Here is a 22757-nt window from a genome sequence, read left to right as displayed (position 1 = left end):
AAAGTCAAAGGAATCCAAGAATGAAATGAATCATAATTACAATATTTTATTTTAAAATCTTACTTGGGACTAGGACTATAGAGATGAGATCATTCTATATGTGAATTAAGGAATACTATTGTGATTTTGCGCTAATAGTGGTTATTTCCTTATTATAATGAGTTCACTTTGATCTCTGCATTTTAAACAAGTAGGAGCAAATTTGTCAAAGAGGAACTAAGGTGAGTAAAAGTATGAATTGGGTTCCATGAGGAGAAGAAAAGGTCTTGGAATACTAACTGTTTAATCTAAACAAATTATGTTTCACACATAATTTAAATCTTTCCCAATTTAAGTCTCTAGTTATTTGCCTCTCCATCTTAATTTCTAAATATGTGAATGAATGTGAAGACGATTTCACCCGAAATTTTCTGATGTTAGATTAGATGACAACAGTCAGCAAATATTTTTTCATAATATTCATGGAAGGATAAATAGGTAAATATAGTTTATAAACAAAGTAACTACTATGTAGGTACATCAAAAAATTAAAATTATAATCAGAAGCAAAATTCATTAGTAAAATGTATCCACCCAAATAAAATGATGCCTTCTGCTGGAGAAGCCATAAAAAATCGCTAACATGGCTGTCATGGTTGATGCAAGACTACACAAAATGGCTAACCTGAAATCTGCCTTCCACCCTAGCAACAACAGTGACCAATTCCAGAAATCTGCCCTCTGCCCTAGCAACAACAGCCACCAATCCCCACCCGACACGTGTCCCTGCATGCTCCCAGCCTATATAAGCCTGTGCACTTCCTCAATAAAGCGGATGCCTTCCACTCACTCCTGAGGATTGTCTCCTGAGTCATGTGCTGTGTGCTCTGTGTCTGTGTGACTGACTCAGTACAGCCACTTACCCCCAGCCATCAGCTACCCAACAGCCTTCCATGATTAGTGTGTATTTTTTTAATTATCTATGAATTACTTATGGAATAAGCTGTATTGCTTATACATATATTGCTATTATTACTACTAGAATGTAACAAAAGAGGTGATAAAGCGTCATTCTAGTCTGATCTGCACCAGTTCTTCAATGGTCAGTTGAAACTCTGAACTTCAAGAACCCAATAGACAAGACATATAATCTTAAAGATATGTTGGCTTAGTGGAGCAACTAAGTAACATATCAGTTAAATAAATTCAGTCACTACTAATTGAATATCTACTCAGGACATAGCTTGAAAGAAAATACATTCCCTTCAATACAGAAAAATCCCCTGATGTCCTGAGTCCTTCTATTTTGTGTCATGAATGACAATCAAATTTATGTCAAAAATTGAATGTATTACCTTTTAAATATCATTTTATTAACCCTATCTCTATGTAACAAATTATACCTTAACATATGCTTTAAAACTACAGTTAATCACTCATCTCTCATACGTTCTGTGGGGCAGTAATTTGAAAATGACTTTACTAAGCAGGTTTGGCTTGGTTTTTCCCAGGAGACTGCAGTCAGATAGATCTGCAATCAACTGATGGCTGAATGGGGCTGGAGGATCCATTTACAAGGTGGCTCATTCACATTGCTGGAAATTCACTGCTGATAATTGGTGGAAGGCCTCCATTTTTTTCCAAGTGGTTGTTTCCACAAGACTGCATGTGTTCTCAAAATATGGTACCTGGCTTTCTCCAGAAAGAACAATCCAAGAAACCAAGGTAGAAGCCATATGTCTTGTACAACACAGCTTTGGAAACAGCACATTCCTTCTACCGTATTCTATTGATTAGCCCTGATTCAGTATAGGTAGGGACTACACAAAGATGTGAAGAAAAGTAGTCTTTTATTTTTTCAGTTATATACGTGGCAGATATCTTTTCCCATTTTGTGGTTGTCTTTTCACTATTGCTACTATGCCTGTTGATCAATAAATTTTAAATTTAATGCAATCATTTATGGTTTGTGCTTTTTAAGTCTTTCTGAATTAATATACTCTTTGCAAATTTATGTATTTATAGATTTCTTTAAGATATTTTCTAAGTTTCTTGCTTTCTTAAGACAGTGCAACAAAAATAGCAATGAGAGCCGAGTTTATTATTTGTAGCAATATTTTAATAAAAGCATTATTCTTTATGGAAAAATGTAGAAATATGGAGGCTGAAATATATGTTTTAAACTCTAAGAATGAGCTGGCAAGTTTTGTCAATTTTAGAAAATCACCCCCATGGTGATTATTTTATAAATTGCTCATTTCATGCTTAGATAAACTCCTACAGTTATGAAAGAGGCCAAAGGATCAAATCCAAATGCCCTAAGTGGCCAGGCAGAGAGGTAAATGAAAGAATCTGGCAGAGTATGAGTGCACATAAAAAGAGTGCTCAGTAAGTGCACATTAAGAGACAGGGCACTCCCCAATTAAAGTAAGTAGACTATTACTGTAAGATGACACTTCATACTCAGGTCTAAATGAATGTTGCCATGAGGGAATGTGAGGCCCAGAGTTGCCCTAAAAACTGAAAATGTTTTTCTCTTTCTTCTCTTTTTGCTGCTGTTATTGTTTCTGCAAACATTTCTTATTTTTAAGCATTCACCTATAAAAAAAAAAAAATAGTGTGTGGGTCAAACAGCAAACATCCACAGGCTGTACATCAAGAATTCCTAGGAAGTCTTGAACTCTGGGAGACAGTCTGCTGAATTCTTTTAACTTATCCCACTCTACTTCAGTCTGCTCTTTTCCAATACAAGCAGTTTTCCTGCACGTTTAGCCCAAATTCATAATATTAAAACTTCTCTATTTCTTAAATTCAGTGCTTCTACTGTTTGGATTGGCGAAATCTAGTTCCTATTAAAGCAAAGTAGTATAAACAAACAAACAAAAAGAATGACAAGGAATTAATACCAAAATTTCCCATTAAAGTACTAGATCCTAAGATTTTCCTTGAGAGGCAAATGTTTCTGGTTACTTTGTGGGTATGGGGCAGGGAAGAAAACTCAGAAGACTAATTAGGAAACCTAGTCTGGTTCAGGACCCCTCAGAGAGTGTATCAATGGACTACTATATAAACACTATCTGGGCTAAGTTCTGGAAATCTAATTTTCTGGGCTTTACTGAAATGATTCACTTGAGATCACTGGAAATGAGGATGAGGAAAACATTTTTAACAGGTGACGTCAGTGATTCTTTTGAATAATAAATACTGAGGACTACTGGTTTGAGTCACAAAGTGAGTCTTTGGGCTTCGATTTCCTCCTCTGATTATGGGTACAAATAACACTAACCGGGGCAGGCCACAGTGGCTCAGCAGGCAGAGTTCTCGCCTGTCATGCTGGAGATGCAGATTCGATTCCCAGTGCTTGCCCATGCAAAAAAACAAACAAAACAAAAAAAAAAAACAACAAAAAACTAACCCTGCCTAATCCTGGGCAATGGCAAGGATCAAATGGGATAATTAATCAAATGAAAGTACTTAAAAAATGTATAACACTCTGCAAATGGAATGGATGAAGGGTTGAAGGGTGCAAGAACTTTATTGTAAAAAGAAGAACCCTACCAGGTGCCAGCCTGTAAGAGTGCCAGGGGTTAGAGAAATGCTAAAGCATTTAGTAAGTCTCCAGGTCTCTCTATCAGTCTCCTGCCCCATCTCATTCTTGGTCTTTCCCAATCCCAACCCTCTCTGAGAGGGTCTCTCTCTTTTTCTTTCAACCTCTGCCATATTTTCAATCTCTTTTAACCTCATTCAATCTTGTGATGCCAGTGAACTCCCTGGCTACTCCCCAAACTCTCCAATATGCATGCAAATAATACCACATGGAAAATGGGAAACATTGCCATTCATTGGTGGGTACTCTGAGAAACATTTCATGTGGCAGAGAATTGGCCTCTTACATGTACAGCAGGCATTTTCCAACAGCCCTGTCTGAGAATTCCCAAAGGAAGCCAACCTGATGGAAGAAAATTGAACATCTTGCCCCGGTATTAGCATATCTAGGAATAACAGAATGAAAGTGAGGCAAAATTATTTGTGACAAAATGCACAGAAATTGCTTGTTCCATTAAAATCATAGAATCATAGGTCTGGAAGAAAACTTCAAAATTATTCACTTGGAACGACACAGATTTTATAGGTGGGGAAATTAAAGCCTCTAGAGGTCTCAAAAATTTTGCTTGGTCAGTCACACAGCAAGTATATGGGTAATGGTAACTGAAACCAAGGTTTTCTGATTTGGGGGCAGTGTGTGTACCTTCCACCATCACTGCAGTGCCCATTTGTGTCACCACTCAGGGGCTCAATGAAAAAAAGAATATTTTTATATTGCCAAATATATTCATTTTTTTGTATTAAAGCATCTTTTCTTTTACGGATTATTCTGGTTAAAAGTATGTATAGTGTTAAGATATTTTTGTCTTTGTTTGGCAAAGTAAAAAGCTATGAATTTCATGTCAACTGCCCAAAGAACAATTTGATTATTATCTGTTGAATAAAATTTTAAATACTTAGGAACAGTTGAATTATCTGATGCCTTTGCTTCTGGACAAGATTAGAATAAAATTAATTACTCAACCTACTGAACTAAGACTACAGGGATGGAGAAGTGAAATATGTAGTCAATGTGTCTATACAAATTGAATTTCCATCATTTTATATTATAATTCTACTGGGGGTGGTCTGATCTAAATGGATTTGGATTTGCTGAAGAATGATACTTAAAATTACAAAACAACACTTTTTCTTTGTGAGCAAGGTAAATTATGGTTCCACACCTTTTTAGTGAGATTTGGTCAATCATTATAAACCAAAGGCAGGCATTTTCTACTAGTCATTCAAAAATGAAAGGACAAGTCAACTTCACAAAACAAATTAAATAAGTTCAGTTAACCAAAAGAGTCTCCACAATGACACTCACAGCTTCTCCACTAATAAAGCCATAGGATAAAGACAGCTCTTGCCCCACAAGTCACTGAAAAAAATTCACTATTGCCTTGAATATTTTCAACTCTGTTGACTTTTGAAGAGACACAGATTACAAAATTAATGAAGGGCCAGTTAGGCTCACCTGTGTGCCCAAATTTGTGCCTAAGAAATGAGACTGTCAGAAAACAAAAAGGAAAGAAGAAAAGAAAAATAATTTTTAAAATCTCATTGATTCACATGATTTAATTATCCTAACCCAAATAATATTCTTAATATTAACAGATATTTAAATTAGCTGATTAAGCTTTGAGCTGAAGAATGCAGGGCTGGCTTCTGTGGGCTGACAAGAGTGTCCAAGAACTCAGCATTTATGTCCTCATACTCAATGATCATTCTGGGAAGGAAGTTTCACAGATTATTCCACAAAAATATTTCCTTTCCCACTTCAGTTAAAAATACATTTAGCATGGAATACAAATGGTTTCTGGGCTTCATCCATGTGATTTTTATAACTCAAGCATTCTTTCAATGCACATTGATAACGCTGTTAGAAAACATAAAAATATATAAAGGTATTTAATAATAGAAATAATAAATAATACAAAATGTTAAAGTCCTAGAGAGGAAGGAAGAATTCTCAAAATTATGAAACAACTTCCTATCTATCTATTGATTCTATAGGCTAAATGTTATTTATTAATAACCATTTTCACATTAATTTATGACTTACACAGGATCTAAAATAGGTTTTCTCATTTTCCTGAAATACTTGGATTGTGTCATCAAATATTAGTTTTCTCAGTTTTAGATAAAGAAACTAAGGCTAAGAAAGATTTTTTGTCTTAGTCAATTTCAGCATACTTTCTTAATAATCAACAACTAAACTCAATTTTGATATCAAGGACAATGTTCCCTCCACTAAGAAATTCTGTCTCTCTGATTAAGCAATGTTCAATACTCTATGGTCAGAAATAATATTTGAGCATGTTTGAGAATGTTTTAGTATTCTCAGACTAAAAAACCAAAATTCTCATTAAATAAATACACAGTTTTGCTTATTAATTGGAATGATTAATTTAAAAAATGAGCTAAATTGGAATGATTAATTTAAAAAATGAGATAAATAATTCACAAACCTGAAAGATATTCTAGAGAATACACTAATCTGCATATTAATCAAATTATGACTGCATACATTTTGATAAAAAATATAAGTTGGACAATCATATTTTTAGCACCCTATATCAATTCTATTGTGAAACAGTTTCATGTATTGTTTTTATTTTGCTTCTTAATTTTACTTTGTGAAAATTGGCATTGTCATCATTTAAATACTCACTGATCTTGGATTAAAATCAACTTGGAAGTAAAATATTTATATTAGGGATAAAATATAAAAAAATACAGGATTCAGTTTAAAAATTCAACAAAACTTAAACTGTATTCACCACACACCAGACTCTATTCTAGGTACTTTATATATATATGACCTCATGTGATTTTCCCAACATCCCTATGAGGTTGGGACTTTACTCAACCCTCTTTTATTGTTGAGGATGCTGAAGGTTTATTAACTTGCCAAAGTTCACACAGCTAGTAAGTGACAGAGCTGGAATTTGAACCCAGACATTTTGGCTCCAGAAGTATTATAAACATGGCACAAAGTGATGAATTCACTAATAGTTATTTCCTCTTGCTTCTTTCCTTCTTCTGTCCCAAGTCTCATATTAGCTGCACTAACATTTATATTAGAGCCAAACACATTTTTTTCCATCAACATAACAATGTGTAGGTAAGCAAATGTGACAACTTCTAATCCATCCCCTAAGAAATAATTGCTTCCAGGATATTAAGAGGACCATTATCACTGAATAGAAAGATTTCATGTCACTACAGTCTTAGTTATGGGCTAAGAGGGGTTGAATGTGCTGTGAGAGGCAGTAGCGACATGTGGATTACTCAGTTGTACAAATCTGTATTAACTCTTTTTAATCAGAATGGACTCAGTTCACTGCAGTGCCACTGCATTGGAAAGGAGGAGTTGTTTTGTTGTTTTGTTTTGTACTGGGAGGTAGCAGAGTATTGGAGGGAGTTTTGAAGGAAGGTTTGAATTTAAGCCAAATCACTCTTGTATTTTTATACTATTTCCTAGTGTTTATTTCCTAATCTGTAAAATGGGAAAAAAGACTAACCTTGAAATTTTGTGATGAAAGTAATGTATATAAAGTGTCCAGCACAAAAATGGTAGATGTTAGTAGATGTTGTGACAATATATCTTTGGGTTAACTAGGAGCAGACTCAATTGTAATCTCCATTCTCTGATTTTTGACACAACCAATACAGTTCAAGTGAGAATATGACTCAATAATAGCAGATAGAAATCAGTCCATATTTCAGATGAGCAATACACCAAGTATAAAATCAACAATGACATTTTTGACTACTAACCTCATAGCATAATTCATTACTGACTCTATGCAAACAGGCAATTAATTATTAGTCTTAGAATAGAATAAGTGGAATGTTGTTTGGCTTATTCAACAATCTATTCAACAAACGATTGATCAAAGTTGTTTAGCTCTTTTTGAAGTAAAGTGGAAGAAAGGTAGCAAACATTTATCAGGGTGTCAGAGAAACTATAACTAACCTATACCTAGATATACACTATCATTCAAACCAAAAGGTCCTTGTCAAGAAAATAATAAGTCCTTTTTTTCCCCTAAAACACAGAACCTGAGACAAGGGCTTGTATACAGATAGTTTATAAAAGGAAGTGGTCTTGGGGAAAGGAGTAAAGGAACAAAACTGTAAAACTGAAACAGAAATAGAAGAGAGAACTTTTTGCTGGCTCCTCTCCACCTTTGGTCAAGAGCTATGTCATGGAGTACTAACATTCTTGCACTTCTAGCTCAGGTATACAACACTGTCAGGTGGGTTCTGCAGGTGAGGCCTTGGTAGCTATATAGATAGATATTATCTTGGTATCTTGGTAACAATATAGATAGATATATGCATTCAAGTGAAACAAAGTGCCATCAGGTCACAAATTTGTGCAGCTGGTTGCCACAGCAATGGCTGGAATAAACACAGCTAAATATGATGTGTGAAGGAAACAGAATCCTATACTCTTATGATGCCTTAGGCTATTTAGGGACTAGTTATCATTATCTCTACTAATAAGTCATTCTGCAAGATAGAAGACCTCTATTCAAGTTTAGAGAATTATTTTTTTATGGTTGCCTAGAATTTGTGAAACATATAATGGTCTTTCTAGGTCGTATCTGACATCACTGATGGTTCTCATGTTGTATACCAGCACAAAAAAATTAATTGTTAATGAAAAGAGTTTCTTTTAACAAATAACAGGCATTATTATCTTAATTGGATAGAACTATAATGATCCCTAGGAATAGCAGAAATAGAGAAACACAAGAATTGAATATCACTTAGATTAAATTCCTGCTTTGACAGTCAGTGTCTAGAAATGTGCATCATAAATTGTTCTCAAAGATGAAGAGAAAATGAAAAAGTGATTATTAAAACAAATTAAGTAACCTGGATTAGATAACTACATACTAATTAAAATATTTACCTGAAGCTTGAAATGTAACTTACATTAAAGAAAACTTAACCCTTAAATGGTCATGTTTTTTTCAATTACAATGAGAAAAATAAAATTCCCAGATAATTTATTGGTGACAATTGTATCCATATTATGACTCTCCTGAGAATAAGCAGATTAGAATGATCACTTCTACCTTTAGGTAGAGACCATTAAAAATGAGAAGTTGTTTTAGTTTGCTAAGGCTGCCAGACTGCAACATACCAGAAATGGACTGGCTTTTATAAAGGGGAATTATTTATTTACAAATTTACAGTTCTCTGTTACATGGGAAGACACACAAGGTGTCTGTTAGCCTTCTTTCCCAGCTTCTGGGTTCAAATAGCTTTGCACAATGGTTTCTTTCTGTATCTCCAAACTTCTGGGTCTGAGCTGGCGGTGATCACTGAGCTGAGGTGTGCTGAGCTGCTAAGCTCTCTTCTGACTGCTCTCTCTCTCTCTCTCTTTTTTGTTTCCATGGGCAGGCATCAGGAATCAAACCCAGGTTTATGGCATAGCAGGTGAGAACTCTGCCTGCTGAACCACTGTGGCCCGCCCTGACTGCTCTCTTTCAAGCCTCCAGATAATTAAATTCAGTGTCACTTGTTGTGAAAGGCATTCCCCTTAGCTGACCACAGATATGTAATCAGCCATAGATGAATTTCACATGCTGATGATTTAAATCCACAGCAACAGAACTGGCATCACCTGGCCAAGTTGACATCTGAGCCTAATCACTACAGAGTCCACCCCTTGTCAACTTGTCAGTTATACACATCACCTTAAACTGTACTTAATTTCTAAATAGAAAAGAATAACAGACATATTTTTTTTTGCCTAACAGTGTTCATCTGTTCTGCATACAATGAACTAAATATTTCCTTACATAAAATACATTCAATTCATCACAATATCAAAAAAAAACCTTTAATCATTTCAGTAACAGTACAAATGCAATACCAACTCAAAAAAAGTACAAAATCTTATAAAGTCAGTTACAGAGATGGGCTGTCCCAAAGCAAAATTAACAGGCAGTGCGACGGTGGCTCAGTGGCAGAATTCTCGCCTGTCATGCCAGAGACCTGGGTTCAATTCTTGGAGATTGCCCATGCAAAAAACAAACAAAAAAAACAACAAAAACAGAGGCCAAAGCAAAATTCTCCTTTGGCTGTGGATCTGTGAACTTATAGCAAGTTATTTGCTTCCAATATACAGCAAAGGAAAAGTCATAGGATAAACAGTCCCATTGTCATAGGGAGAAATTTGAAGGAAAACAGGGGTCACCAGACCTAAACAATTCCAAAAACTTGCATGGCAATCTCCATTAGATTTCAAAGTCTCAGAGTCATTCATCCTTGGGGCTTTAGAAGTGGCAATCCCATCCTTTCCAAGGACCTATGCAGCAGCCTTGTTTTCTTCAAATACTGGATTGAGGGTTACAACACTGGGGAACATGGCAGAGACCACCTTATCTTGGCCCTATACTCCTTAAGTATAGGATGGCATCTGGATTTTTTGCCATTTCTGGGGGAATGCAACTGACCCCTTTAGAACAATGGGGTGGCAGCCAGGCTCCCCAAAATCCTTGGGGAATGTGCCCTACCCTTTCTGAGGCCTGGGACATGAGAACTCTTCTTGAATATCTAGACAGAATACCCATCCTCTGCTTCCAGGGCAAACTCACCCCGCTTCACATGCACAAGTGGATCCATTCTCATGGTCCATGGTTTTGTTGCTTCATACCTTAGCTTCAGTGGTTCTGGCTCTGAAGCCATTACTCCTTCAATCTGTCCCTCTTCTGTCCGTTTTAGTCCACACTGGCAGAAGGTCTGTTTATACAAGTCTTGCAAAAAACTTGTTCACTTGGCATGCAGCATACAAGGATCAAAGCCATCAGACAATAGGACCTTACACAAATCCTTTCTGAATAACTCCATCTCCAGTCCTGGCTTGTATTGTAAAGGCTGACTGGTTCCATATTTGGTTAAATCCTCACATGGAGCACTATTCTCTGGGGTCTCACTTTCTGGAAGCCCAGAATTTTCTAGACTGTCAATTTCTGGTTTCTTTGTATCCAAAAGTTCAGTCTTTAGCCTATTCTTTTCTTGTCATATTTTACTATAAGCTGCAAGGTAAACAAGGCTGAATCCTTCACATTTAACTTGGAAATTTCCTCAGCCAAGTATACCAGATCATCTCCTTCAAACTCCTTTCCATCCAGCACCAGGATTCAACTTGGCCAAATTCGCTCTTCTGCCTTAAAAAAAAGGGTCACCCTCTTTCCAGTCTGCAGCAATGCATTCCTTTTAGGCTTTAACAGAAGTATCTTCGCAATCCACACTTCTACCAATAGTCTCTTCAAAGCAATCTAAGCTTTCACTATCAAGCTTCTCACAATCCTTCCAGAATCCTCTTCTTATCCATTTAAAAAGCTGTTCCAACATGTTTTATATTTTCAAAGTAGTAGCACCTCACTCCTCTAGTACTAAAATCTGTTTTAATTTTTTAAGGTTGCTGGATTACAATATGCCAGAAATGGATTGGCTTTTATAATGGGGATTTATTTAGTTACAAATTTACTGTTTCTCAGAGGAAAGGCAGCTGGCATTCCTCTGGCTTTCTGTGTCACATGAGAAGGCACACAGCAGTATTTGCTGGCCTTCTCCCAGCTTCAGGTTCAGATGGCTTTTCCCAGGGCGATTCCTTTCTGCATCGCCAACCATCTGGTTCTGAGCCAACCCTGAGCACTGAGCTGAGCTGTGCAGAGCTGCTGAGCTCTCCTTTGACTTCTCTCATTTAAGCCTCCAGCTAATTAAATTAAACATCACTCATTACTGAAGACATTCCCCTTAGCTGACTGCAGATATGTAATCAGCCATAGAAGAATTTCACATGCTGATGGTTTAAATCCACAGCAACAGAACTGGGTATGATCACCTGGCTGGCCAAGTTGACACTTGCACCTACACAGTAACTACCACAGTAGTGAAGAAAGAATGCTAAAAACAAATGTTTGGTGACTGAATACTTTTCCCGTTGGCTTGTTTCCAGATTGGTTCATTCTTCCTATTATAGATCACCCATTTCAGATAAGAGCTATTGGTGCTAATTAAGCTAAGTAAAAATACTAAATGAAATTATCTGTTCTGAAACAACTCAGATAATAATTTGTGAATTAATGAAGTATGGTATTTATTTAACTTTCTTCCAGTGATTATTTGTGAACTTTGCTTAACAAAATCATTTTTGTATTTTTAAGAAGTTGGTTGAGAATAAGGTACCCCTCTGAATATTTCCAACTATAAGATGGTATTAAATAAAGGATTCAATATTGAAAAAGGCATAAAAAATCTAGAGTCAATTCTATTTAGATATTCTTCCTATTGAATGACTGTAATTATAGCAGTTTCTTCTATTCCAGATTTGTTGGAAAGTACTGTCACCTGGAATTAAATGTCCACCAGTCCTCAGCATCTCCTCTCCTGCTGGGGTTTAGAACTCACTGACCTTTGATAAGAAGCCCTTTCCCTTGCATTTGGTGTTCATGCTTGTTGCCCTCAATCAAAATAATCCATTTGCATCTATATCATGTAATGTAATTATCCCCATTCATAATCTTTTTCTAAGAGCAATGTAGTAAAGTTATAAGTTGTTATACCAGAAAGAAATTAAAAATGGAAAAAAATATGGAGGCAACTATTTTACTCACTTATTCATTCATTTGACTAACTATACACTTACTGTGTGCTTGCAGTTGTTACTTGGGAAACAAGATATAATAAATATGGCTTGTGCTTTAAAGATGCTTATAATCATTAGAGGAGATAAAACATGCACACAAATGACCATAATTGAATTGGAAAATAGATTTCAATAGATTCAGAAATATGGACATTCAAAAGAGACTTAAATGGCTTTTCTATGTTATTTAATTGTACAAAGGGATGTTTGACGAACTCTTTGGATTCAGGACTACAGAATACTTGACCCTTACCACTACCTCTGGGTCCAGGAGCTTTCCAGCTACCTGCCAGGCACTTTCAGTTTATCATTGGATATGTCTACTCATTTAATATCAAGAGCTCAAATGCACCATACATTATTTTCTCCCTAAACCATTTCCTCCTAGCTATCCTTCCCTGTGCCTGAAGCCATTTCTCTACTTCTAATATGCAAATAATCCTATCTCTGTAATTCAATCACATTCTCCCTCATTGCCAGTCATTGATGTTTGGAATAACCCAGCTTCTATTTTCCTAAAGTTCTCCTCAGGCTGTTCTTTGGTTTTATTGACAGACTTCCAGATTTGTTATAACATTTGAACTGGTTTCTTTAACTTTTATCTCTTCTGACTCCAACAGTCTAATATATATCCTGCAGGCTGAATAACCTTCCCAATTTATAGCTCCAATCATATAATTCCCATACTTAAATGCATTTAGGGGCTCTGACTGATGAGCAATAGAAGTTGGTATTTCTCATTCTGACATTCAGGATCTCCTGAAGCTGTATTTCCAACCTTATTGCCCAGTGCTTTCCTCTGTCTCCTTTCACTTCTAGACAAGAACTTACTAATGTTTCAAGGCTGCTATTCAAGGAATTCCACTCAACTGGAGCCTCCTGATTTTCAAACTTCAAAGCCAATAAAAAATTCCACAACTCTTTGAAGATTTTTCTGATGTTCCCATACCCCAAATCAAACTAGTTATGATTTTCCTATATTATTCTTTTTTTTCCCTCCTAAGGTCTACAATATACCAAACTCTTAATTGCTTCACTCGTTCTTCCCACTCCCACCTCAAGGGCAGAGGCTGAGCCGTCTTGATCTCTATAAATTTCAGCCTTTAGCACAGTGTCTGTTCTATAGTAGGTGTTTAACCAATTTTTTTTATCATAAAATTGAATGTTCAACCAGTAACATGAATTTCTCCAGGCAATTAAATTCTTCTTCAGACACCAATAAAGCTGTGTCTTTGCCTGAATACAAATGCCTAAGATATCTTAATTTTCCTAAATTAATGTAAAGTTCAAGAAGGAAGTGGCACTTGAAGTATAAATACATATTGCTTCAGGGCCTCTTTTTTTCTTGGAATACCTCTTTATTGAACTTCTCTCAGTCCTGACACTCAAGAGATCATAGATTAAAGAGCCAAAGAAAAACACTGTAAGGGGTCTGTTTTTAGTTTTAAATACAATTTAGAAAACTTTAGAAAAGAACCATGTTAACTTTTCAGGAACCTCCTATATGTATTTCAATATAATAGTTTTTCAAATTTGAGATGGTAAAGTACTACACCACCTACCAAATAATAGAAAAGTCACTCATTCACTGTTACGTAGAAAGATTCCCTTTATTTTCGCAAAGAGTACAAAGGACTATACCAATTTTACTTAAAACTGAGGCCGATTAAAAATCTCAAAAAGAAAAGAAAAATCACCAATTTTTCTAAAAGATCATTATTTAGAAATGAATTACCATGCAAAAAAAAAAAAAAAAAAGCATGGTTCTTCTTGACAACTTGTGAATTAAGGTAGATGAAATGCCTCTCTCCCCACCCCCAAGAATCAACTCTGCTGATGAAATGTTAGACATTCTAAGATTAGGGAACATGTTAAACTCTGGAATCAATATGTTTCCAGTAAAAGGGAATTAGGGAAAGAAATTAATAAATGAACTGAGGAAATATTTCATTTCCTGTGCCCTATCTGTGAAGGAAAACAAAACAGGCAGAGCCAGGTGCAACAAAAGCATATACATGAATGGAAAACTTCCTTAAAATTCCTTCTGGGCACCACTGAGATGGTAATTTATGTGCCTGAGCTGTGGTTTTCTTTAGTAAGATAAATGGGGTAGGTTTTCCAGATACTTGCCTTAAATTAACAAATGAGTTTGTTGAGAGATATTGAAGGAAATAGTTATGTTACAGTGTCTCTGCTCCAATGGGTTATTAGCTCCACAGAAAGAAGAAACAGTTAAAAAGGGTGTGAGACCTGTTATCATAATAAAGTATAATAAAAAAAACCTGCCAGATCATCTCTGGGTTATCCTTCACCTTCACATTTTCCATATAACCAGGTTCTGTAGGCTGTTGATCCCATCTCACTTTGCCTTCAGGACATATAATCCATTTAAGATTTAGCAATGGCAGGAAAGTTGTACATTCACTGTGTCATACAGACTTGGAACATGAACAGCTTAACCCAGAGTTTCAGAATTTGTATTGACCCGACATTGCTTGTGAGCTGTGATTTTCATGGCAATGGAATTCCTGTCAATCTTTCCTGTGTATACTGTAGAGGCACTTAGAAGCTAGTACATTGATTTCTGTCATTTCGCAAACATTTAAAAAAAATTTTTTTTTAAAAAAAACAAACATTGTTTTTAAGAAATTAAATTCTTAAGAACTCTCTTCAATTACATTTTCTGGCATTGATACTTGCTGCAACTTAATCCAGAAAGCCCCAGGATGCATTATAAGCAATCGTATGTGATTTTGAAGTGTTAGGGAATTTTTAAAAAATTTACTTACTGATGAATATCATTCAAGGAAGAGTGTGCTCATGTTTTTCCTAGATCATTACTGTAAATTTAAATTGTTTAGGCAGCAAACTTGTGAGAAGAGGACAAGGAAAATAAAATTAGGACTGAGGTTTTTTCCGGGGCTCTTACTGTCAGAAGTAATGTTTCCCAATGTTCGTTTATGATAATTTGCAGTTTGTTTTTAGCACTTATTCAGTCTGCCTTATATTAAAATGACATTTTACATCTCCCAATAGTACATTTACTACTGTGTGCAAGGACCAAGTCTTACCCATTTTTGTATTCTTTGCACTGAATACATTGCAAAGAGCATTATAGGAACCTACCAATACTGAATTGCTTTTTGTAGAATCACTTAGTCAGGGCTTATCTATTGAGACAAGTAAATATTTTAGGATTTTAACCTGTGGTCATTGAATGGGATTTTGTGTCTATAAACTTTCTGAAATTTTATGCAAAATGTTGTGTTTATGAATGTGGATATGTACATATTTCTGGAGAAAAAATACATAAGCTTTCATCAAATGAATCACCATTTCACACACCTTATTCCCTCAAAATATTAAGATCCACTTTCCTAGGCAGCTTTAACTAACTTCCCCATCTCTCAGATGTGGGTTAGTATCTGCAATGCAATATTTCTGATTATAGCCTTTCACCCATGGTGATAATTAATAATTTTATTTCTAGATTTATGTCTGGAAAGGTATGTTGAGAAAGAATGCATGTTTTAACCAGCACTTCTGCCCCCAAATTTCTGTTCTCTTAAAGGTCATTGTATGTTCTCAGTACTTTTATGATGTCATCGAACACACTCAGAGGCTGCTGCCTCTGCAAACATGTCCCTTTAGAGAAAACAAACATCTTCTCCATGCAACCTTCTTCAACCACCTCTAGCCAACACCCACACAATTAACTCCACAAATGAATTGCTGCATCTGAGTATAAGGAGATATTTTACCTTGAATGTAAACTGAGACTAAGAGCCCTCTAATAGTGGCTTCTGATTCACATGGTCAGAGGAATAAGAGAAAATGGTACCTGAGTTCTTTTCACTGCAGCAAATGCTGGACAGAAGGAGAAAAAGAATGTTCACTTGAAGTACTTTCATGGTGTCTGTCGCTCGGTCTCAGTGGCTTCTCTCTCCAGAATCAGGTACGGAAAACTCACTCACAGCCAGGCAGGGACTTTTTTGCAAGTGGAAAAGGTGAGCTGAATGTGAACAGCCACTGCCCATTACTACTTATTTTGGGGGCTCTGATAAAGAACGGGAGGAAATACACACACTCCCTTTGGGAGTTCAGCAGAGAGGAGATTTATTGTTTCAGTGCCTTACAGGAACTCTTTTTTTTCTCTCTCTCTTCCTTTGGCAGCCACTTCTGTTTTTGTTACTACATTATTTTGTTCTTCTTCAACAAAAGGTCAGAATGGGTTTTGAACAGAAACAGATCTTTCTTGAGAATGGGTCGTACAGTTTTCTAACTTTTGTTTTGAAAGTGTGTTTTTTTAGTGGTCATGAAGGGGACTCACTAAACAGTTACTCAGTTTGGATAAAAGAGACTTTAACAGCCCTAGGGTTAGATTTTAGAACAAAGTTCACGAGGAACCAAATTTTCTTCTCTCCTTCCAGCTTGGGGGTGATGTGTGCTTTAGGGTTGAAAGTTTCCCATGTGCCAGATTAGCTACAAAACCATCTTCTGGAGATAAGAGCAAAACCTAATTAAGATTACATGCCTTGGGCAGGCCATGGTGGCTCAGCAGGCACAGTTTCCACCTGCCATGGTGGAGACCTAGGTTGGATTCCTGGTGCCTGCAAATGCAAGCAAAAACTAAACAAAGAGTACATGCCTTGCTCTTGTGTAAGCAAGTAGACTTCTTAAGGAAGTGCAGGGAGATTTTTTTCAACTAGAATTAAATAAAGAAATGTGACTGTCCACAGTTCACTTCTAGATTTTATTGGTGGACTTTGATGAAGAATAAGGAAAAAATTACTTTTAAACCCTTGTGGGAACGCCTCTCTAGGGAATACAATTAGTTCGTAATATGTGGTATGGAATGCTATGATGATATACTTTAGTGAAGTTGAGATACAGAAATGCATGCGGACCAGAATGCCAATCAGGCAGGATAATCTATCTATATATATATTTTTATGTTAGTGACAATTGATTAAAACATGATGATGACACAGCCACACCCCAGACATAGACCCTGTGTGTGCCAAATAGCTTTACGCTTTTCCTCAGCTACAGGCTGCATATCTTAACTCAATCATACTTTAAAGTACTATTAGGTAGGAAATGTATTAGGCAAAACAGCATGGCTGGTTTAGATTAGATCTATTTGTTCCACCTAGAAAGCTACTTAAAAACTGTATCTTCCACCTGTTTATAAGGAAGGCATACATTTCATTACTGTTCTATGTTGGAGAAGACTCAATACAAGAATGGTTATAGCAAGAGTGATAAAAAAATTTAAAACACTAGCTTGTTTTTGGCCTAACTTAAGTCTCAGAAGATGCTCTAAGTTTCTATTTTGCATATAGGCAAGACTTAATTTTACTCTCTTTTCTAATTGATTTTCTAAAACAAACTTCCTTGGGGGTTGTTACTCTACTTGGCATATCCCAGTAAGTATAAAGATAGAAATGTATGTGAATAGATGTCACGTGCACTTTCCAGAAATAAATTGGGGTGTGCCTGTGTGGAATTACAGTCAGGCCCTCACATTGCCTCATTTCCTGTTCTTTGCTGTGTTCACTCTGGAGTGTCAGAACACAGGGCCAGCACTGACGCTGCTCATGACCATTTCTATAGAGCTGCCTCAACAGTTTGATTCTTCAGCCTTGTCTGCTGTGCCTTTCCACAGAACAGACCAGGTACCTATTCCAAGAACTTTTAATGAAAGAGTATTAGTTCTGTTTAAAAGTCTGATGATCTGAAAATGAAAAAAAATTACAAAAATGCAATAAATATGGCTAAACATGATAATTGGAAAACTAGGAGTAATAGCCGAGAATCAATTTTGTCTTACTACATTAAAAGGTATTTTTAGAGATAAAAAATAATTCATTAAAACAGTGCTGATAGCTAGTAGAGTTAGACAGATCAGCATCATAAAATAGAAATTATAGACACATATATTACATATGTCTGCCTAGATAGATAATAGAAAGATGGGTGTGTATAAATACAAATATATGTAGTATGTGTAGAGAGAGAGGGGTATATGATGTAGATTTAGGTGAATTTAATATATAGTAAATGTAATGAATTATTAGGGCATGTTCTTTAATAAATTATCTTTGACCATTTTGCTAGCAAACTAATAAACAAACTAAAGTCAAATCTCTATTTTATTTCCAGTACCTAAATAAGAAACTGTGTTAAACATTTAAATGTAAAAAAATGAAATCACAAAATGCTAGGAGACAATGTGGGTGACTATTTGATCCAACTGAGACATTTTATACATGGGACCAAAGGTAGAGAACATAAAAGAACAACTTGGTATTTTTGGTTCGAAGATATTTGGCCCATAAGAGGAAAAGGTAAATAAGAAACTTATATGATGAAGATGTAATAGCCTTAATACATAAAGACCTCTTGCTAATCAACAATAAAAGGACTCTGCAATTGAAAAATAGACAACAGAAAACCACAAAGGAAGAAACAGAAGCCCAACAAAATGTCAAAAGTCTATTAATGGGGCTACAAATCAAATGAATAGAGATTCAAATTTTGAGATAATATTTTTGTCTTTCAAAATAAAAAGGAATATTTCCTTCAATGTCCATTGTTGTTGAAGAGTCAGGAAAAGTTATTCTTTATTCTTGGGATGTGACCTTCTGGGATGTGACTTGGTGATTTACAATGAAACTCCTAAAGAACCATCGTCTTTGAACCTGACATTAATATTATATGCTTAATCACTTATCCTAAAATTTGAAGATGCTCATTGAAGTAAAAATTTATCAACAATACTAAGTATCAGAGAATGAGATGGAATATTATTATGATGGAAAATAATTGAAGAAATGTATAGATGTAGAAATATATCTGTGATATTTTGTTATAAACATATGTATTATATATGATATACATATATGTTTTGTATATATGTGCATATGTTGTATATATGTAAATATATGCATAAAGAGAGTAAAATCTAAAAAAGATATTAAACTAGAAAATTTTGACATTGCTTCTCTCCTGATACTGAATTACGGGTAGTTTTTATCTTATTTTTGTTTATTTTTCTTAAAAAGGGATTTTACAGAGTAAATACATACCTCATAAAAGAACCTCTTCTTTTGATCTCTAATTTTTAATTTAATAATTTAAGAGAATATTTATACAAGCATTATTAAACATTCTTCATTGTAGGCTGCTTGAGTGTTTTAATTATTGAGAGATATGTGATTTAAGAACACTTTAATAAAGGGAAGCGTATGAAAAGAATTGAACCACTCTAACCTGAGATCTGAAAACTGTTTTTGTTTTTGTTTTTTGCCATTCATTTTCTGAATTCCTTGTCTAAAAAAAAGATAAGCTATTGTGAGGTCACACAAGAGCAATCTCAGGATTCTTTCCAAGCACATACTGAGTGATGCCATTGATATCACTGTATCATTGCATCATTGGAGATATTGTAAAATGAGGACCCCCGACAATGACTTACATTAACACAGGTTAACAAAAGCCATCAGTGTTGCTCAGTGTTAGTCAGGTGGCACCATTATTAAGCCTAAAAAGTAAACTCCCTTTCCATTCTTGCTTTTTCCTTTCTGATAGCTTGTCACTGTGGATAAAATCATCTGAAATGGTATAAATGCCAGGAAACAATCTCATAAATGGGTAAAGAGTATGACTTCCGGGGTCATATCCTGAACTCCCTAACCTTAATTTCTGTGTAATTTGTCTGAATTACTTGGTCTCCCTATGCCCCGGTTCCCCTACAGAAAAATGGGGAAAATCACAATGCCTATTCCTAATGTTGTTTAGAAGATTGAACAAGATTCCAAAATGTTTTCTGAAAAGGGTATATTAAAACAATTGAATAATTAAACTAACCTTAAACTTTTAGAATCTTTGAACTAAATGAATTCAGTTGCGTGCTATATTTTCAGGCTGTTAAGATTTTAAATAAGCCATCTCATTTCAGAGTATTAACTCATTTCCTAAGAAATCTTCGGATTACAAGAATACCAGAGCGAAATTAAGAATACATTATACATATGCCTAATCCTTATTGTCAGGAATTTATTCCACATTTCACTTTAATGTACTTTAAATATTGGGTACTGTTTCCAGTGGAGATAGAACATAGCAACTTATTTTTATTACTTGCCTACTTCAAAGGGAATTGAGAGATCTCCTAGAGATATTTGAAACAGAGCTGAAGACAAACAGAATTCAGGGTCCATGGCACTATAGCTATTCAGGGTCTCTCCTATACTGTCAAAATGGATAATGAACATCAACAGAGCCCAGCCATTTGAGTTAGTTTATGGCAGTGAAGCAAATATATGCTTTATGTAAAACAATTTTATGAGTCAACTATCAGTGACACATGACTCAGATGATTCTTGAAGCTCCCAAGGAGCCTATCTCTAACATGCCCAAACTGTCCATCACAGTTTTCCTTCTCAATGTATAAAAATGGTTCTCTGACCTTGTATCTACTCTTAACTTTTCATGGATCTCTTGATATATAGGGACAGGAATATGGGAAAACCATAAAAGCACAGTACCTCAGACCTGAGTATATAAAATGTTACTTTATTCCAAATTCTTGGCTAGTGCAGGAATACCCCTGCCAGATCAACACCTGAAACGACTGGAGTCCTTTTCTCTTTAGGACAGCCCATTCCCTAGTTGGATAGCTCCCTTGTTAAAAAGTTCAATCCCTATTCCGTCCTCTATACCTACCTTATGAAGCTCTGGAAATGCCATGTCATAAATGGATTCTTTGTATATAAAATTGAGCTATAGTGTATTTTTTTCCCACTAATTATGTAGGTCACTTCATTAATAGAGAAAATGCAATTTGTCCAAAGACTTGAGAGTTTCTACTCTATACATCCATATTCAAATTTTAATTATAGTTAATGAAGCGCAGATATGATTTTATTTAAGAATACTTAAATAAACTCAGACATAAGCAGGCAAGAACAAAGTTCCTTGAACAGTTTACTCAGCTTTCTATTGGCTTGGCTGTTGCCAACCCACATCTAAATTTTCTGCTCAGATTCTTATTCTCGCCATGCCAACAATAGTATCTCAGGGAAAAATTCATTTCTTATGTCAAATGGCACCTATTAAAAAATACTGAGTGTCAGGCATTTTTACTGGTGTGTTCAGACAAAAGTGTGACATTTAAGTAAATGACATCTAAGTTCCTTCACTTTTCACTCTATAAATGTTCTAACCCACTTCACTAACTTACCTATTCAGATATTAATCCTTTTTCCTTCCCAGTTTAGTTCCTGTTGTCAGGTTCCCAAATCCTTTTTTATATTGTCCTTCTCTGTGCCCACTACATAATGTTCTTAGGATTGCTCACAGAGCCAGATAAAAAGCAATTTAAAAGCATGATGAGGTGATTTATTTGTTTCTTTCTTTCCTGACTTCCAGAGCAATGGAAGTTGAAGTTAATTCTCTAAAAAATGTATTTTTTTTTCTCTTTTGTCAAAATAAAGAAAACCAACTGCAGACACAGCTTTTGGGATTGTAGAAACATATAAACAAAGTTAGAAATGGACTGTCTGTGCTGGTTTTTTCCTTTTAATGAATCCCTCCCTACACATAACTCAGTGAAATTTACCCTACTAATGGCTCCTAGGCCATACCCCAAGGATTCAAATAACTGCTTCTTGTTCTTTCTCGATATTTTATTCCTGATTGTCTGTGGTCACTGTGCCAGGACTGACTCTTTGACTAGTCTATGGCCTTCAGAATGGTCTTACCTACTGGTAATTTCATTTGATTTTGTTTTGGGGTGCTGCATTTCTGTTCAAGTTTTGCTAACCTGTGGAGATAATTCCCAGATGATGAGGATCTCCATCCCCCAAGACTGACTCTTGTTGCAAACTGTCTGAGATCTGTAGCCCAGATTTTTATTGCTTATTGAATATCCATGCGCTCTCTATTATTTGCCAGGTCTTTTGCATTAGGTGGGTCCATATTGTTAGGTCGGGGGAACAGGGAAGGTTACCATGACTTGAGCTGTGTAAAATGTGCCGCCCCTTCTAGACCTCACCTCACCCCCTTGCTTAAAAACCGCCCACACCAGGACCTAGTGGCGAGCCTGCAATTCCCTACCCGGAGTTCTGTGAGCTCTGCCCGGGAGCGCAGGAATAAACTCGCTCTCTCTAAGGTTTTTTGGTCTGCCTCTTCTCTCTTTCGCCTCCTAAACCATACACATGTGACTAGTTCTGGCCAAGGGCTTTAAACAGAAATGACATGTGCCACTGTCAGAACATAGCAAAGAGGAGTGGACATGAGTTCTTCATGTTTTTCATTTCCTTTCCATGGTGACCTTTGAGACTGTGTAATCCAGACGGTGCAAAGATGCAGTTCAGTTCCCTGAGTGACTGGATGGAGCAGAGTTCTCACCCCTAACCCTGCACTGATCTGCTCTGACTTTGCACAAGCAACGCTTGAACATTTGTCATATTAAGCCACTGAAATTTCAAGTTTAATTTGTTACCGAAGC

General features: G+C 35.8%; 1 protein-coding gene and 1 long non-coding RNA gene across 8 annotated transcripts in view; one reads left to right on the top strand and one right to left on the bottom strand.

Moving 5' to 3' along the window:
• EMCN (endomucin) overlaps window positions 1-16332 on the bottom strand; it is a 135236-nt gene extending 118904 nt beyond the window's left edge. For all 4 annotated transcript variants that reach the window (XM_077142692.1, XM_077142694.1, XM_077142693.1 and 1 more), the window contains exon 1: window positions 16083-16332. In XM_077142692.1, coding sequence (XP_076998807.1) covers window positions 16083-16152 — 70 coding nt within the window. In that variant the 5' untranslated portion in view covers window positions 16153-16332. The remainder of the gene's footprint in view (window positions 1-16082) is intronic.
• The window catches only part of LOC143668104 (uncharacterized), a 44798-nt gene continuing 37894 nt past the window's right edge, over window positions 15854-22757 (top strand). For 2 of the 4 annotated variants that reach the window (XR_013168304.1, XR_013168301.1), the window contains exon 1: window positions 15854-16196. This is a non-coding gene — a long non-coding RNA (uncharacterized LOC143668104). Of the gene's footprint in view, window positions 16197-17808; window positions 17920-22757 lie in introns of all 4 variants that reach the window. The other 2 variants (XR_013168303.1, XR_013168302.1) reach the window with 2 other exon arrangements.

This window comes from Tamandua tetradactyla, chromosome 24, assembly GCF_023851605.1.
Source record: "Tamandua tetradactyla isolate mTamTet1 chromosome 24, mTamTet1.pri, whole genome shotgun sequence".
NCBI lineage: Eukaryota > Metazoa > Chordata > Mammalia > Pilosa > Myrmecophagidae > Tamandua > Tamandua tetradactyla.
Note: the sequence above shows the minus strand (reverse complement) of the source record. Positions and strands in the feature narration are given on the sequence as shown.